Raw genomic sequence first — 18099 nt, 5'->3', positions numbered from 1 at the left:
CGGAGACGAGGCAGAACCAGAATTTGAAATGGTGGAAGTGTTTTGGAACTTTGTCGCTTCCTCGCTGTCCTTCTTCAGCAGAACCGGACAGCACCAGAGGGAAGAAATAACCACAATTAAGATGAGCCTCAACAACTGGGATTTGACTCCCTTTGTTCGGCTACAAAAGGAAAATACACAAAATACAGCCCAGCAGCAATGGAAGTGCACCTGTGGGAAGAGTTACTACAAGACCGACTATGGATACAATAATAATATGAGCCAGCACTGTCACCAGGCTAATTGTTCCTGTGGCGCATTTATTGGTGGTTTACGCATCACAGAGGTGTTTTGTGAGCTCATATAATTTGTTCTATTTAACCCCAGTGATCGTTGCTAATGATGATTCAGATCTGAGAAGTTAATACATATAAATTGTTGATTTTAAATCTCATTGATTAATGTTCAGTTGCTGTTGAAAGCAATTGTACTGTTTGTAGTGCAGTTATCAGTCACAGACTAATGTGATTTTGTTGTGGTCTGAAAGTCTTTTCATTGTAGTAATTTTAATTAATTTGTTTGGGGATTCACCTCTCCCACCTGCAACAAGATCATTTTAGCTTTACTGTAACATTTCTACTTATTTCTGCTTCAGCTAACAGTGTTTGTCTCCATCTACTGGTGGTGAATGTGTCACTACAGTCACATGACAGTCATCTTACTGTTCGTGTACTTATAAAGAAAGTCAGGACAATAAGACAATTTGTGTCTTCTGTGTTGAACATACGTTGTAATTGCTCAGATCAGTAATAAATCCAGTTGAACTTGAAGATGTGGAATGTTTTTATTGACAGAAAGTTGTTATTGACAGAAAGTAAATCATCGCTGGTTTATCAATGAAGTGGGAAGTCCACATCTGCTTTATCTGATTATACAGGAGAGCTATACAATTTCTTAGCCATACAAGATGAGGAAAATGTCTATTAATGAAGAAAATGTACCCTCAGTTGACAGTTTATAACAGTTGCCAGTGTCCAACAGCCTGCAATAAATCCAGTCGTCATTAAGGTAGTATTTATTTTTTGTTGTGTTTTCAGAGCTGAGCCAACTTCATGATTATGCAATCCAGCAGCTCCACAAAGCCTAGAAACTGTCAATAAAGTTGAAAGTTTCCACAAAAGCCGAATATTAAAACTTCCACAAAGGTGCCACACTAGTTTTAGCTCAGCATACCTTTTCAGATTGTCAAATGAGTGACGACTTTACCTGTGATACATTATTGATATTTGTTAACTAAAACTTTTTTGAGCAGTGGGACAATAAGTGACACTGTTATAGCTATAAAATACTAGTTTGTGTGTATAGTGTGGACAGTTTATTTCCCAGCAAATGGTACTACTGAGTACAGCTAAAAGTTATTGCTTCAAACTCTGAGTGACCAGTGACCAAATGTGAATTCCAAGGCCATTTCATAATACTTAATTCAGAATCAGTTTACAGGCTTATTTCACAGAAAGAAGGGCAGTTGATACCTAATTTTCTTGCATTTCATTGCAAATTCTAATGCATTTCACACACTGACACATTTACAGTGTGTTTGCAGCAAAGTCATATGCAAATAATCCCTCCCATGGTGGGTGTGTCTACTATGATCTGATGATCTGTAAAATGAAACTTACCAGGAAAACAAACCACCAGCCACCAGGCTGCAGCCAGATCTGTCTAACGCCTCTTCCTGAATTCTGTCAGAAACCGAAACTGTTATGCAGTGTTGACTCGGCAAGACATTCAGGCGAGGGACGACAACAACTAAGCTGAGCAAATTCACAGCAAGAGCAAGAAGGAAGATCATTTGTCCGATAATATTCACGAGAGATCACATCAGGACTGCCTGCTTCTGAAAATATGTCTGACAAAACACCGAAGGACCCGCATGCTGTCCTCTGCGACATGTGCACAGAGGAGGACAGGAAACCAGCCCGGAAGACCTGCATGAAATGTGAGATCTCCATGTGTGTCCAGCACCTCCAGGCCCACCTGACCACTCCAGTGTTACTGCAAACTCATCCTCTGACTGAACCCATGGAATTATGTGGCAACACTAAATGCCCCCAACATGGCAAACTCCTGGAGTACTACTGCCTGGACGACATGAGCTGTGTGTGTGTTTCCTGCGCCATTGAAGACCAGCACCGCCTACACAATATGAAGACCTTCTCCACAGCCCACAAAGAGCTCATGGAGAAGCTCAACACTGAGCAGCAGGCCTTACTGGTGAAAACTGATGACGAGAATGTCAGTCTGGAAAAGTGGGAGAAGAGTGAGAGAGAGAAGCTGGGTCGCTCTAGTGTGCGTCTCATTGAAGCTGTGACGAACCTGCGTGACATTGCCCTGACCAGTGTCCAGAGTTCAGTCTCTGCTCGCATGGTGTCCATCAGAACCAGCAGGAGCAGCATGCAAGCAGCACAGAACGAGAAGGACACCTTCAGATTCCTGCAGATGTATTCTCAGGTGCAACAGGACTTGGAGAAGGCCAAGGCTGTGGATCTGAGAAAAGGGTTGGAGCCTGGCAGGGATCGTGACAAACTGGTTGAGGAGATAACAGAGAAGGGTGAAAAGATGGTGGCGCAGGCAGGCCACTTGTGGGGATCCCTGTTGACTCTGGTTGACCCAGAGAACCACCCGGAGCTTGCTGCTACCTATCCAGGCCTGATCTTTGACCCACAGACTTTGGACCCCAAGATGTCACTGTCTGAAGACAACAGGAAGATTTTCTACAATAGTTGGCTGGGGCAAACTTCTGCCCACACGTTTTACATTCGGAGGTCTGACCCTTCAGAGTCTGTTCCTAAGTTCCATAAATGGATGATAAGCCTCCCCAACGACTGTGACTGGACCATTGGTTTATGTGACAAAAACTTTGTTAAGGGGTTGAGAGAGGGAGATGTCTTTGGTCTTTGCTGCAAAGGTAACCAGCTCAGTTCTCTCACAACAGAGTATTATGAGGTTTCTGCAGATCAGCTTCGAGCTGAAATCAAACCAGGTCCATTTGGCATGCCACAGATGACTAATCTGTTTGGATCAGAGAAAAGGAGGAGTGTTAAGTATCAGGCGATCAGCCATCCAGGCGAAAATGTGGCACGACCACAAAAAGTTGAAGTGGTAGGGAGCTTTCCTGACTCGTTGTCGTTCTACAGTGTGACTGGCCAGCACCAGAGAAGAAAAATAGTCACAATAACGATCAGCTCCAATAACCTAACCCCTTTTGTTTGCCTGGAAGAGAAAGGAGCAGAGAACATCTCATATAACAAAGGTGGATTCTCATTTGCAGGTGTAGCTCAGCACCAGAGCCAGAATCAGTGGAAATGCTCATGTGGGATAGTTTACATTGAGACCGGTAATGCATACAGTTATGGAGGGTGCACTTACCAGAAGTATTCTCAAGCCACCTGCTCTTGTGGAAAAGTTATTGGTGCCTTGCGCATCACAAAGGTGCTTTGTGAACTTCTGTAGTTGCCAGCCATGTTGTCTGTAGTCCACATCACCACATATCTGTTGACACTTTGTGAATCATATGTGAATATATATATATATATGGATGTTATTCAGTGAATATATATGTCACAGATTAGTGCTAAGTTACAGTAAATGCAATATATGGTGCGGGCACGTCAAAGACGTCTCAGTAATACTCATAACTAGAAGAAAGTTTAGTGGGGTGCAGTGGAACTTATTTGTTGTGCTTATAGTTTATGTTACTGGACTTCCATTTCTCAGGGAACGTTGGCTACTGTTGCTCTCATTCTCATTCACATTCTAGCTGCATTGAACAACATAAACATATCGCCAACAGGCTTGTATAGGCAGCTGAGAGAGGCAGGGAAGATCTCATTTTTTATGTCACCTTACATCCGCTCACATATTGCCAAGAAATGAGGCTGTAGATGTGATAAATGGTTTGACCTTGGCAGTGATCCTGACAAGCTGGTTCAGGAGATAAGGGTGAAAAGATGGTGAAGCGATAAGGCCCCTTCTGGGGACCCCTTTTGGCTCTGGTTAAATCCAGAGAACCACTAGGAGGTCATAGCTGTCAGAATCAGTTCCTAACTTACAGAGGTGGATGGACAGCCTTTCTATAGACTCTAACAGGACTATTGGATTATGTGGCACACAGTCTACAAAGAACTTGCAGGGCTGATACGTCTGTGGTCTCTGCTGCAAAGGTAACCACTGAAGTCCATTTTGCTGATTGTTCAACAACTCGCTGTCCTACATTGGCAGAACTTGAAAGCACGAGAGGGACAAAAATAATCACAACCACGAAAAGCCTTAACAACTTGGACTCTGCTCCCTTTGTTCAGTTAGCAGAGTTACTGTTCCTGTGGAGAATTCATTGGTGCATCAAACAGACAGCTTAAGGAGTCTGATAATTGGTGGCAATGTTGTCTTTAACCCAAAGTCAAAAGTTTACCCTCTTTCCTTTACTACCAGTCATCATGTAACGTTAACAAGTGCATGGCTACACATACCTTCTGCAATAATGGCAAAAATACAGTGCTATTACAGCAAGTACCAGTAATGGGCAAATATTGTGATTGTTTTTAGTGTTCATAATAAATATACACAGTAAAGGCAATTTAATATCTTCAATTGAATGTCTTTTTCATTACAGTAATGCAAATTGTTTTATTTTGGGAGTTGCTTATATTGCTTCTAATATACATGGCAGGTCATTTTGTTTCAATTTTAATGGTTCTACTTTTAAGGCACAACTTATAGGTATTTGTCTCCATCTACTGGTGGTGAACGGGTAAATGCTCTGATGTCCTACAGTTTACGGTCGTATTAGGTCGGAAAGGCAACAAGGAATTTTGTGTCTTTGGTTTGTACATACATTTTATGTGATCTGCTTAATAATAAAGCCAGAAAAATGCTAAGTTGTGGAATGGTTTATTGACTGGCTAAAACACGACGAAAGAGAAATGGATTTGAAAACTGCATTCTGATTTTACATTTGGCCTCTTCACACCAAAGTGACGGTTAAAAAAACAAAACAAAACAATACTGAAGCTGTAAAACTTCCAAGGCTAATTCCAAGGAATCACCACTTTCTTTAAAGGCTATAACAAATCGTGAATGTATCAAAATACGCACATCACCAACATTAACCCACACAGACTTTTGGTATTGGTCAGGTACAGAGAAAAGCTACGTAAACGTCCATACTGAGTAACACCTCTGCTATGAATTCAGCACTTGCTTACTATGTACTGTGCTCTGGTTCTGTATTCCAGCATTCAGCCTATACTGGTCCATTTATAAATTCTCCCAAATCTAATTTACCTACTATGTGATGGCTGTGTGTGACAAAACATATCTATGGGACAATAATGGAAACTAAATATTTTTAAAATTACAACTCATTAAAGTGCAAAACTTACTGAGTGAAGGAATGATTGAATTTTCTGTTTTCTAATTAGCCACACCCGCTGCATATATATATATATATATATATATAGGCTTACAGTAAAATGTCAGCACAGAGCATAGAGAGATGTTGTGGATACCGTTTTATAGACAGCCACAGTTTTGCAGGTATTTTAAAAGAATAACTAAGGACCTTGTGTTGGAATGATGCGACAGCAGACATGCCTAACTCCTCTGGCTCACATCTTTCTGTCTAGGGACACGCTGACCCCCTGAAACACTTTGTGGCTTATAGGAAATACGGAGTCACAGGGGACTTAGAAAAGTATTTCTGTGAATGTCAGTGAAGTCAAAGCTACAGGTCAAGGAACCCTAACTCCTAAAACTAACAGATAATTGAAAATAATAAAGGATAAATATGTCTGGTCACTTGTGTTTACACATTGTCAATGCACAAAGAGGATCCGGGAGTCCAACAGGCAGTGTTGCAGACTTCTGCATCGGCCGCGCTACACTCAGCTGTCGTTGCCGAAGACAGTGTTGAGCTGTTGGGTGACCCTGATGAAGGTGGTCCTGCGACTCAGCTCCTTCAGTTTGCCGGCCCCAACGTAGGTGCAGGTGGACCGGACTCCGCCCAGGATGTCCCGTATTGTCACCTCCACCGGCCCTTTGTAAAGAACTTCGACTGTCTTCCCCTCCGACGCTCTGGAATCAGTGGAGATGGTGTAAACATAGAATGCTACGTAAACTCTGCATTATAAGTTTGGTGGTTAATAAAGACACCCATAAACATAACAGAGTCCAACCTGTACTCAGCCACGCCTCCTGCATGTCTCTTCATCGCCGTGTCGGAGCTCATTCCATAGAACAGCTTGTATTTCTTGCCATTCTTCTCGATAGTCTCGCCCCCGCTTTCCGAGTGGCCAGCAAGCATACCGCCCAGCATCACGAAGTCTGCTCCGGCACCTGAGTTCGCACAGAATAATAAATAAATAAACAGTTGGAGGACTTGTTCAAACAGAAAGAATTCGCTCGCAGAGAACATTCAGACTTACCAAATGCCTTAGAGACATCTCCCGGGCAGGTGCATCCCCCGTCCTGTGCGAAAGAAGGAAAGACAAAACAGAACACCGTATCGTGAGAGTTTATCACAGCTGCATGTGCATATCCAGCCTTGACATAAACGATAAAGCTGTACACTATCAGGAAATGCACAATAACAGATCACACTGACCCTGGGAAGAGAAAAGGGGAAGAAAAGCTACAGGATACGAACCATCTTACGAGCTAACCAAAGAAACAAAAGATAGATGAATAATCAGTAGATGCTATTTTAGGTATAAGTGTGTAAAGAAACAAACACTTTTTGCCTAGAGTTAGACAAGAACATCAATACCACACTTTCCAATCAATATAAAGCTGCAGCCATTAGCCGGTTAGCTTAGCTCAGCATAAACACTGGAAACAAAGAGAAACAGCTAGCCATTGTCTGAAGGTAACAAATGTCGTCCATCAGCACCTCTTAAGCTCATTTAAACTCCTCTAACAATGGATAAAAAAAACACAAACACCCACTGACAACTGGCTTTTGACTTTAGCTTCTGCAGTGCTGGAATCATGACACCCAAGCTTTTTACCCTTTTCTGGTGCAATGCTATGTCGCGAGTTAAAGTCCCTGGTGTTGGTGCATAAATATAATTCTACCTGTCTCCTTTAAAGAATCACCAGCGTCAGTCAGTCTGCTGTAAAGTGTGAAAATTACAATTCTTGTTGTTTTGTGGTTGGTACAAACACACGTTCCACACGTTCCGGTCTTAATGCTAAGCTAAGCTAACTGACTGTAGCTTCATATTTGGCACGGACACGAGAGTGGTGACAATCTTCTCATTTAATGCTCACTAGAAGTGCAAATAAGACAAAAAATGCCCAACTATTCATTTAACGTGGGGATTATACACAACAAAAACTGTGTAGAAATGAAGATTAAGAGTCACTCACAGAGATGATGTGGCCGCCCAAGCCATGGGCTGCGTCTGCACACTCAATAACGGCGCTGAGCTGAGGGTACCCCACCCCCGTCTTCTTGCGGGTGGTACACACAGAGCCTGCAGAGGAAGACACAGGGGCAAGGAATGAGTGTTAAGATTTCTAGCCTGCATCTGAAAGCACTGCGTGTGATCCGTCTGTTTTGTGTGTGCTAAATGAACTGGGCACAGATTCACTTGGGTATTGAAACCTCACCCGGGGGGTTTTCCCTAGCAGCTAAGTTATTTTCAAACACAGTTCTGCAAATGCAGGTTCTTATACATGGTGTGAATAGTGTATATAATAGTGAAAGAGTACCCTGAGGTGTACTGAAAACATTAAAGTTGACATGTGTTTGAGGTGAAGATGGGAAAACGATCTGTATAGACGTAGAAATGTGTTAATAAGCGTTGAACCGTGGTCACCTGGTCCGATGCCCACTTTGATGATGTCAGCGCCAGCGAGGATCAGCTCCTCCACCATCTCCCCCGTCACGACGTTTCCTGCCTGAGCAAGATAAAAGTAACAAACTTCAGTAATGTTAACCCGTGAGCATCCATCCATCCACTGCCATTAACAGACAGACATCGACTGACCATTATAGTGTGAGAGGGGAACTTCTCCCTGACGTCTTTGACAAAGTGGACAAAGTGTTCGGAGTAGCCGTTGGCCACGTCGACGCAGATATACTGCAGATCGGGCACCGCCGCCACGACGGCTGAAATCCTGTCAAAGTCGCTTTCACCGGTGCCTGTGCTGACCGCTACACTCTGCGAGATAACCAGGGAAGAGAGGGGGTTTACTGTCTTTCAATACACGGAACTATTAACAAACTCCCTGAAATAAAGGGTTATATGATAATAAACACTGCAAGTACCTTTATGCATTCGGGGTGCTTGGTTGCAAACTCCACCCAGTCGTCGACAGAGTAATGCTTGTGAATCGTAGTGAAGAGAGTGAACTAGTGGAAGAGACAACACATTGTGGTTTACAAAATGTCACCTGTGGATAACACAATGGCATCTAATGGACAAAACAATGAATTAATCAATACATATAAGTGACATTTATTTTTAATTCATGGTGAGTTTCTTATATTTCCTTGTCTTAAAAGGCCAAGGGGACCCTGAACTAAGGTATTTGTTATCATTATAAGGATATGTGAAAGGATTCTACTTATTAGCCACCAACAGTGGAGTCAGGAAACCACAACTGAAAAGGCTTAAGCACATCTTGTTTTTAATCTTGTCTTTGGCCCAGGAGACAAGTAAAGTAGGCCCTGTCCTCGTGTATCAGTCTGGTCGGTAACACAGGGATTATAAAGCATTAAGGTGGTCAACTGTGAGTGACTTCAGGTTCACCTAGTTTTGCTCGGTCACCATTCCCTCTTACAAAACAATTAACCTGAGAGAAAATAATAAATAACCTTATGATGGAATCAAACCCTAAGTGCTCTGTGAAGCCAAATAATAAGTGATTTAAATTATACGCATCCCATGCGGCACACAGTCTACCTGGTGCAAGGCCAGGGCCATCTCAAATGTCCCGACAGTGTCCATGTTTGCGGCGATGATGGGGATCCCTCTGTAGGTGCCCTTGGAGTTCCTGAAGGTGTAGCTCCTCATGAGGTCCACCTGAGAGAGGCGAGGGAAATCAACACAGTTTGATAGATTTGTTCAATTTGCAAGGACTGTTATGGTGCACAGTGTATTACTACAGTCACGGGGCAGCAGGAGCCTGTATTTCCGTGACTTCAATTCTACCAACCAGATGCTAAAACACCCTAAGGTCCAGATAGTGGAAACATCTGTATTTAGGTCAGTCAGGATTCGTGTGGAAAATCGAACCCACAGCTGTTTACCCACCTCGCTCCTAGACTTGAGTGTGCTCCGCTTTGGACGGAGGAGGACATCCTTGAAGTCCAGCTTGATGTCATTCTCGATGCGGGGCATTTTGGAAACAGGCTGAACAGGTAGTGTAGCAACAAAAATGCGAAAGGAGCCTGTGAAATAGAGGATCACATTTCAGGATGGGTGTTTTTGTGACTGATCTCGTTAAAAAAAAAAAAAAAAAAAAAAAAACTCAATGCACTCACTCCCTCACTCTCACACACACAGTCAGCAACTATGAGCTGGTGTGCTGTCGTGAGAGGAAGAACCCAAAAAAATATGCATTAAAAAGAAACGTCAGATTTAGCCAGAACTATAATTACAACAATGTAGAAATGTAATAAGCATATCCTTAGCGAGCTAGCTCTCCGGCTGAAAAATAATGCTATTCCTGTAGCTTTACAAACCAAACCATACCACAAAGATATGAGCAGCGTTGCTTCTTCGACTACGATGTCAAAACTCAAGGTTACATCGCTTAGAAGTGCGAGAACTGCAGCTATCTGATCAGCATAGCAAACCGGCAAACGTACCTAAGCACAAGCTACAAACCAGCTAAAGTAATATATCATCTTGTAGATTTAGCAAAGAGATCATATGTGTTACCTTTAGGAAAGTATGACTGGTTTTGTCCGTGCCGCTGTTTCCTTAGCCACTGCGTGCGCGGGAAGCTTTACGGGGGCGGACACCAACTGACAGCCGCATCTGTAGTTCTTAAAGGCGTTTAGCGAATGGGGCGACACGAAGCGAAGGACTACAAATGCGAGAGCCGCTTTACGCCACGTCGAGCTAATGTCGCAAAAGCGGTTTTAGGGATTCAGGAAACACCTTTTTGATTTGCTAATGTTGCGGCGGTACTCACGCTACTGTGAGATAACGGGTGAGGCATTTGTTGCGGTGGTGAATGGCGGCGAATGAAGCAAATGCGGAGTCCGAAATAAGGTCGAAGCGGAACCGTTGACGTGCAAGGAATGAGACCGTAGGATTCACGGCGGAACACAGGAAGTAACCACTGGATTTTTTTTTTTCTTTGGAAGGGGATGAACAGCGAGTTCTCTCACCAAAATAACGTAGTACCATTGTGAAAGCATAGACCCAGCTAACGCTTAATTATACTGTAATTTTTGGGGATAAATAAACAAGTCAACAAAGATGCTCATTAAAGTGAAGGTAAGGCAAAGCGAGCCACAGCTAGCTCGGTTCACAGTTAGCCGAGTGTTTGAACTTGAGTAGTTGTCCAGTTTGAATAACCACATTTCCTTTAATCTCAGACACTCACAGGCAAGGAGATAGAGATCGACATCGAGCCCACGGATAAGGTATACACAAGCCATTATTTCCTCATTTGTTCTGTATGTTTTTTTTTCAGTGTGCGTTTGAGAATGTACCTATATATTTTTCTATCTTTGTCCCCATACAGGTGGAGCGGATTAAAGAGCGAGTGGAGGAGAAAGAAGGGATCCCTCCGCAGCAGCAGAGGTTGATCTACAGTGGCAAACAGATGTGAGATTAAAATGCTCTTTTGTTTTATTATAAAACAGGCATGTTGCATTTGTAATGTGGTCAATCTGTGGTATATTCTGCGTTTTCCGTATAGCCTGTGTATCCAAACCCAGTCAGTAAGCCACCCTGTTGTACTGGGTGACAGGTTCATTTAGTATGATGAACAGAGGCGCTGTAGTTTATTTTGAGTCCAGCCAGCACACTGTACACCACCCTGATGGCGTGAATACTGACTACTGCACCAAGAACGTATTAATACACAGCTGAAAATAGTCCTAGACAATTGTGCTTTTTAATCCAGTTTTAAGTAGTACACCACCCAGCTGTTTTTGCAAATCACTCAGCTTTATATAAAATAAAAGTGGGTATTCAAGGCTGATTTGGAAGTTGTGAAGTTGAAAAAATATTCATGTCAGCATCAGCCTTACTGTTAAATTGAAATGTAACCTTATACCTTACCTAAACATGAGATACATGCAGTTTAAAAATGACTGAAAACATGTCCAAAAATCTGAAAATGCACACCCAGCCATCATTGGCCGACCCAGTCATCACCCACCAGGTTTATATGGGAGGATATAAAGTATGCTTGAACTAGTTTGGGAAGAAATTGCTTACCTGACGCCTTCTTCCCTGCCTTCCCTTTGTCTGTCTTTCTTCTCAGGAACGATGAGAAAACAGCGGCAGACTATAAAATCCAGGGAGGCTCTGTTCTCCATCTGGTCCTTGCTCTGCGAGGTGGACAAGCGTGCCGCTCTCCCAGAAGCCGATGCTCCAGGCCTGCCTTGTAGCGGTCGCTCAGAGACAAGCCTTAACCTTTTGCGATGCCTGCGCTGAGCGGATACACTGATGGAGGCAGGTAGCCGGGGGGGGTTTCACCTCACAGCGTCGTAGGTGACATGGAGCCATTGGTAGAAAAGAGTTAGATCTGGTTCTACTTGTGGCAGCTGTTTTCCTGCGGCCAAATATGTGCTGGCTGCAAACACTTCCTCCTCCACGTTATATCATCGCCACAGCAATACACTCTAAATGTTAAGGCTGACATGGCTGAAAAGGCTTCCTTTTTACGACAGAATTAAACAAAGCTTTGGCCAAAGATTTACAGCCTAAAGGTAATTTGGCTGCTACATTACAGAAAACTGCTGTACGGTGTTCAAGCAGTTCCCTGTGTCTTTCTGCGGTATTGCGTGAAAGCACAGACATCATTTTTGTTCCTCTAATGGTAAAATTGAGACAACTGTATCTCAAAGATGCTTCAGGGACAACCCATCCCTGGGTTACAGCCTCTGCCTTCACAATGTGACACAGACCTGTTCTCCCCAACTCATTCAGTATAACTATTTGAAGCTACCGGGTGTCAAAAATCCTCTTGAGGAGCGCCGATGTCAAGAACAGTCCGTTGAACACATCTTTTCACCTTCTGGCGGCACGTTAATTGAGAAGGTAGATGTCACTTTCATTTTTGTCCGTTAAGCTAAAGCAGCAGACAGCCAGCAGCCGGTTAGCTTAGCTTAGCAGAGCGAAAGAGGAAGAAACCGCTATCTTGGCTATGATCCAGGGAAACAGCCAGCACCTCTAAACTTCACTTATTCACTACTTATGTCTTGTTTTTACAATCCGTCCCAAAAAGCAGTTTTTAAAATGACAATTTGCAGGTTTCCAGGGTTCATATGCCAGATTCAGGAAACAAACAAACAGAGACCCTAAGAAGTTACCAATACACTTCTGGCACTTCAGGTCACATTCATTCATTTAAAAAAAACAAAAAACAAAAAACCACCAGTTATGTTATAGTTAAGAGCAAGACATGCAATAACACAGTCAGAGGCAGTATTGTTATTGAGATGTAACCTGTTAGTTAATCAGTTTTAGAGATGCTTTGTTACCGGAGCTGGACAGAACCTGGCTACCTGTTTTTGCTCTTTGTATTAAGCTAAGCTAACTGTCTTCTGGTTGTAGTCGTACCCCTAAAGGATATAGTTGTGAATGCAGTGTTGATCTCTTCATATAACTTCCTGCCAGAGAGGCATGTACCTGTTTTTCTATAAGGAAAAATGAGAAGTGGAGGACATTTACTGCGTTAAAAATCCTAAATCATGTCGCGGAGATTGCTTTATACATGCCGAATTCATCCAGTTGATGTTTTTCGTTTAAGAAGACACCAGGCTGGGATGGTCTTGTCTGACAAGGGACTCAGTTGACATGGATTATTTAGGTTGTTTTTTTTTTTATGTTCAGAGACGTTTTAGATGCTATGTCAGTTCACATATGTCCCAGTTAACCCATTCTGTTGATTACTTTGTCTGTAGAATAAACTTGTGTTAAAAAATGCCTCACTTCTCACATGCTCCCTCCTTCATATATGAATTTAAAGCCCCCACTTCCCGTCAAAAATGAGTCTCCCTTCTTGTTCCTGCAGTTGAATGTCTGAAGCGTCACTGTGTGGCATTAGACACTAGAGGGCTGTTTTTCACATTCACCTGCCCAACAGTGTGAATTTACTCTGTGCTTGCTGAAAATCTAAATATAAGAGGCGGGCCTTTAAGTGTGATTTATGACATCATAAAAGGTTTGAAAGCCAATCCTGGTCCACTGTGTGAATACCTGAATCCTCCAGTGCTCGCACTCCATGTCAAACACACATTTTACTTGTATGCCATCCGTAAAGGTGCAATATGCAAGAATTTGAGTTTAAGACATCCAAAAGTTAACTAAGATGATCAACAAAATGTGAAGAAGTAACAGTTTTGAAGTGAGATGTCTTTGGATTGCATTGCAGAGATATTTACTAGAGTTAGCATGCTGACCAGTTAGCCCGCAGCTAGTTTTGTACCTCAAGAGGGGGTAACCCGATAGTAAACATCACAGATGCTCCAGCCAGGCTGTGAGTTAATGCACTTGCTGCTACAGTTAGCATCTGTTAGCGGTTGCTTTGTTGACATTAGCCCAATGTTTGGTGTCCAACTCTTGCATGTTGCACCTTTAATACATGTGTGAAGAGTGTCATTCCTTCCCAACAGCCGTACAAAAGACATGCGAAAAGTTTCATCACTTATGGACATTTTTATTTATTTATTTTTTTATTCTCGTCACACACGCTCCACCAGTATGTACATTTACAGTTTCGACACAAAAATAGACTTAAGTTTGAGAGCCGCGTCGGACAGAAATGGCTCTCGGCGGACTGCAAACGGAGACTTAAATTAGATACCAATGTGTACACAAAAATGGTTTAGAAACATACTGTAGTGCCACGGTGTATTGCTTAGGTTGTCGGCACACATAGAAAACTTCATATTTCCACCACAGTGAAGGCCTGTTTTGGTCTGAATTGAGTCGCAGCTTATTAAGGAACACTGAGCAGCGAGAAATTAAGACAAGAGTAAAAAGGAAAGGAAAAAAAAGATTTAAAGCAGTAAACGAGCAGGATTTGAGATTCGCTGAAGTTTCAGCTGGCTTATCACATCTAGAAAGTTGCAGCATTTGATTTCTGAGGTGGAAACATTCAGGCCTCATTTATGTACAGTGTTGGTGAGAAATGTGGGTTTGAAATGGAGGGAAAAGGTCTTCGGGGAAGAATCGATTCACGTTCCTTGACGGACTAAAGATAAAGATTTATAAATGAGGCCCTGAATTACAAAGTTCAAACATTAGTCAGTGGTTCTTTTTTATTTACTAAGAGACAACATACAGACTGTCATGACACCTGTGTATACTGTAAATACACAATAACCGTACAGGCACAAAACACAATCATTGTACTTGCACAGACATCCAAGACACCCTGTTCCCCCTTACAGTTCAACGAGAGAAACCTTTCACAATACTGGCCCGACTTCACTTGATAGATTGATAGAATTATTTATGCACGTCTGCCAACGCCTGTGTTATTTTTCTTTTGGGATATCTCATAAGATTGAGCTTCCTGAGGAAAATACATCTCTAAAAAGCACCAGTACAGGCGTGTGGCAAAGAGGCAATTCGTCAGATCTGTTTGTTTTTTTTTCTTTTTGCGGCAGTGTGTATGTAAGGAGAAGGCAGCGGGGGGATGCCCTGAGACACTAACAGATTATATAGAAAAGACACGGAAGTACACAATGTGTGTTTTATGTGTGCAGGAGTGTTGTTACTATAATATACAGCATAAGTATAGATACATAACGATAACCAGACGACACAGGATGGGTTCGTTCAGGGGGTGAGTATTTTTCTTTCTTTTTTTGCTGGTGCCTGCCCTAAATATTGCACTAGTCGATTTTTTTTATTTTTTTTCGTGCGCGTAAAGCTCTCACTTCTCCACGCTACATAAAGAACAAATAATTTTTAAGCACAACTACATGGTAGGCTACAGAAAAAAATGTCCTTCTGCCGTTTAACTGTTCTTTCACACAGGCATTCACATGTGTCGGTGTCGGGATGTGCACAATAACGAAACACAAATGTGGCGGTGGAGATTATCATGTCCGGCCTATCTATTCCTTTCTAGTGATCTACGTCCACGCCGGACGCTGACAGGTATATCTGAGTAGTGTCCGTACAAGAATCCAAAAACTCTCCAATTTAACCCTAACCCTAACCCAAAAACACTGACACTTTAAAATCGTTCAACCCCAACCAAATATCCACATCAGTAGGAGCAGTGCTGCAATGGCACCCAAACACACAGAATGTCATCTAATTAAGGCAATCAACAAAGAAGTGTGCACCCTTTTCCAGCACATCTACCGATACAAAGTACAGATCACACATCAGCTTTCAGGTGTACACCTCCAGGGTTGCAAGAGTAAAAAAAAAAAAAGAATAATAGGCTCAGATGTATATGATGCCAAATAGAAAAAAAGGAATATCAACAAAACTAAAATTAACATATTAAAACTAAAATAACGGCAAGGCAAATGTTATAAACAATTATCACAATTACAAAAAAAGAAAAAAAAAAAAAGAAAAAAAAAGAGGAACATTTTCGGAATCACAGTCACCTTTTTTTTTTTAGCAAAACACAGTACTTAGTGTACGTCACGACATAAGAGGACTTGATCTGAAACTGATTTTTCTGACAATCAAATGCAGCTTTGGTGTGTTGAATGGATGAACCAGAAATTTACAAAAAGAAACGGGAAAAAAAAGAACAAAAACAAGTGTTTGCGCGTCAGGACACAGTGAGAGTCTTTTGATAAAGAATTAAAAAGAAATAAAGAAACAAAAGACGCTCTTACAGTAGGACTGTGCAGGGAGTGTGTGGAGGAGGAGGAGCAGGATGATGATGACGAGTTGTAAGTGTGTGTATTGAGGAGCTGGAAGGCGCTAACCTTTCTTTATTGCACTTTTGAAGGACCCCAGTCTGTCAAGTTAGAGGTCATATTACTCTAAAACATCTCATACTATATTTGGCACAGAGGATATTGATTGAAACGTTGCTAAAACCAAATAAAAATATTAAAAAAAAAACAACAAAAAAGTGTGTGTGGGGGGGGCACGAGTGTTAAATCCACTACAAACCGCCTTTGTTGGTTTGTTTTTTGCGCGCCCACGTTCGGTTTCGCATATGTCTGTTTATTTGCGGGGCGGCTGGGAGACGAGGGGCGCTCTAGCAGTCCGCTGACTTGTGGTTGTCCCCGTCTTCCTTGGACAGAGGAGACCGGGCCTCCTTCATCTCCTCTCCTTCCTCTGCGCCCCCGCTGCTGTCGGTGCTGCCCGGGTAGACCACCATGCAGAACTTCTGGCCCACGTAGGTCATCTTATCTGGAAGAGGGAGAGCGGCACAGAGTTTCAGGACATGTGCAGTAATGGCCTTTCAAATGATATGTGACACTGTAGGAAACAAGCATACTTGCACATATTATTAAATATATGTTGATACAATGTATTTCTAATATATGACATCATCATTTTCGAAAATATACTGAATGTACATTTTAGTCATGCATTAGTAAAATATGCTGACATGTGTTGAAAGTGATGACATATATTACTAGAAAATGTATTTTTGGAAAGTATTCAGGAATATTTTGTTGTAATCTATAAAAAAATGCAATAATTTGTGTAATTTTTAATAAAAAGAGAAAATGTAATTTGATATATTTATATAACGTTATATATATTTCAATATGAATGAAATATATCAGCGTATTACGTAATTACAAGGTGATAATACTGTCATAGGATTGTTTAATTGATACAAATAATGGAAAAAGTATCAAGAATGCTATTATATTAAATCTACGTATATGGAAAAATGTTTCCGTTTCATAACGGCATGTACTGTTTGAAAAAAAAAAGGTAATTTAAGATAATTTCCCCCCAAAAAATAGTAAAATTCAATCATGTTTCTAACCACTTTTTCACCTAATTAATACACTCTGTTTAGATCAAGTAATGTGTTGAAAGAGTGGCATTTTCGTCATTTTAGAAAACAGTCACCAGGAGGTGATTAGCTTAGCTTAGCATAAAGACTGAACACGGGGGGAAACTGCTAGCTTGGCTGGTTCAAAAATATACTTCCAAATAAAAATAGCAAGAACTGCATTTTTATTGTTGTTTTTTTGTACACTGTCCCAACACAACACGACCCTGCCCACGTCGAGCCAACTTACTAACGAAGGCGTCGAAGCACTGTGGCTTGTTGTCCCAGTAGACTCCCAGGAAATAGACGGGGACGCCAGTCAGCATGATGGCCAGGCCGATGCCACACACCACGGGCTCGGAGTAGAGGGAGAAGATGAGCAGGAAGGCCCAGAAGAGGAGGTAAATGACCGGCCATATCAGGCTGATCTGTGGGACAAATTATTGCAGTTTTTATTTTGCATATTCTCTGACATCCAGTCTGTGATAGTACACCTTTTGCGCCACTAGAGAGCAGCTTTCAGATTTGTGGCTGCCTGAAGGTGCACTTGCTGCACATCATGCCTGTTTTTCCATGTTTAGCTCTCCTCAAAGTTATAAACGATAGATGTGATGCAAGAAAAACACATTTCCTTGTACTTCTTAAGTATGCATCCTTGTTGTTATTATAAAAAAAAAAAAACACTACAAAACATACCTTGATTGGTCGGTGCATGTCGGGCTGTTTAATACGCAGCACAATCTGCCCGGCGACAGTGACTCCATAGAAGAGGTAGTTGATGAAGCCCACGTAGTTGATGAGGGTGTACATGTCGCTGGTGCACAGCATGAGCAGGGTGGACAGGCACTGGGGGAACGAGAGGAAAAAGGAGTTAGCGGTTCGTCTGGTTGCTCGCAGTGTCAAAGAGAATGACTTGTCTAAGGAGGATGATGT

At 42.1% G+C, this 18099-nt stretch overlaps 4 protein-coding genes across 6 annotated transcripts in view; 2 read left to right on the top strand and 2 right to left on the bottom strand.

Annotated features, from left to right (window-relative positions):
• Positions 1–1858: 1858 nt before the first annotated feature.
• Positions 1859–4916, top strand: si:dkey-183c6.9 (tripartite motif-containing protein 16). The gene is made up of 2 exons (XM_037111102.1): positions 1859–3687; positions 3800–4916. Exon 1 carries the CDS (start codon positions 1885–1887, stop codon positions 3490–3492), a length of 1608 nt encoding a protein of 535 aa, XP_036966997.1. The 5' UTR covers positions 1859–1884; the 3' UTR covers positions 3493–3687; positions 3800–4916.
• Positions 4914–10069, bottom strand: gmpr2 (guanosine monophosphate reductase 2). Of its 2 annotated transcripts, none has more exons than XM_037111105.1 (10): positions 9927–10069; positions 9297–9433; positions 8946–9065; positions 8309–8392; positions 8028–8201; positions 7857–7938; positions 7405–7511; positions 6462–6504; positions 6213–6372; positions 4914–6111 (listed from the first exon to the last, which is right to left on the bottom strand). In XM_037111105.1, the coding sequence occupies exons 2-10, from the start codon at positions 9381–9383 to the stop codon at positions 5922–5924; spliced, it is 1047 nt and encodes a 348-aa protein (XP_036967000.1). In that variant the 5' UTR covers positions 9384–9433; positions 9927–10069; the 3' UTR covers positions 4914–5921. The 2 variants fall into 2 exon arrangements, with proteins under 2 accessions (XP_036967000.1, XP_036967001.1); XM_037111106.1 differs by lacking the exon at positions 9927–10069 and adding an exon at positions 9738–9876.
• Positions 10070–10316: 247 nt separating this feature from the next.
• nedd8 (NEDD8 ubiquitin like modifier) lies at positions 10317–13154 on the top strand. Its single transcript, XM_037111115.1, has 4 exons — positions 10317–10490; positions 10592–10639; positions 10741–10823; positions 11488–13154. The coding sequence occupies exons 1-4, from the start codon at positions 10473–10475 to the stop codon at positions 11612–11614; spliced, it is 276 nt and encodes a 91-aa protein (XP_036967010.1). The 5' UTR covers positions 10317–10472; the 3' UTR covers positions 11615–13154.
• A 1314-nt stretch (positions 13155–14468) lies between these two features.
• slc7a8a (solute carrier family 7 member 8a) overlaps positions 14469–18099 on the bottom strand; it is a 36126-nt gene continuing 32495 nt past the window's right edge. For both annotated transcript variants that reach the window (XM_037111104.1, XM_037111103.1), the window contains 3 exons: positions 17863–18012; positions 17417–17594; positions 14469–16565 (listed from right to left, as the gene is read on the bottom strand). In XM_037111104.1, coding sequence (XP_036966999.1) covers positions 16411–16565; positions 17417–17594; positions 17863–18012 — 483 coding nt within the window. In that variant the 3' untranslated portion in view covers positions 14469–16410. The remainder of the gene's footprint in view (positions 16566–17416; positions 17595–17862; positions 18013–18099) is intronic.

Source organism: Acanthopagrus latus, chromosome 10 (genome assembly GCF_904848185.1).
Source record: "Acanthopagrus latus isolate v.2019 chromosome 10, fAcaLat1.1, whole genome shotgun sequence".
Taxonomy (NCBI): domain Eukaryota; kingdom Metazoa; phylum Chordata; class Actinopteri; order Spariformes; family Sparidae; genus Acanthopagrus; species Acanthopagrus latus.
Note: the sequence above shows the minus strand (reverse complement) of the source record. Positions and strands in the feature narration are given on the sequence as shown.

Coding starts and splice junctions, on each gene's coding strand:
- nedd8 (XM_037111115.1), top strand. Junction 10,640..10,740: donor ACATCGAGCCCACGGATAAG/GTATACACAAGC, acceptor GTCCCCATACAG/GTGGAGCGGATTAAAGAGCG. Junction 10,824..11,487: donor ATCTACAGTGGCAAACAGAT/GTGAGATTAAAA, acceptor CTTTCTTCTCAG/GAACGATGAGAAAACAGCGG.
- gmpr2 (XM_037111105.1), bottom strand. CDS start 9,383: ATGCCCCGCATCGAGAATGACATCAAGCTGGACTTCAAGGATGTCCTC. Junction 8,202..8,308: donor AGCACCCCGAATGCATAAAG/GTACTTGCAGTG, acceptor GTTATCTCGCAG/AGTGTAGCGGTCAGCACAGG. Junction 7,512..7,856: donor CAAAGTGGGCATCGGACCAG/GTGACCACGGTT, acceptor CTTCCTCTGCAG/GCTCTGTGTGTACCACCCGC.
- si:dkey-183c6.9 (XM_037111102.1), top strand. CDS start 1,885: ATGTCTGACAAAACACCGAAGGACCCGCATGCTGTCCTCTGCGACATG.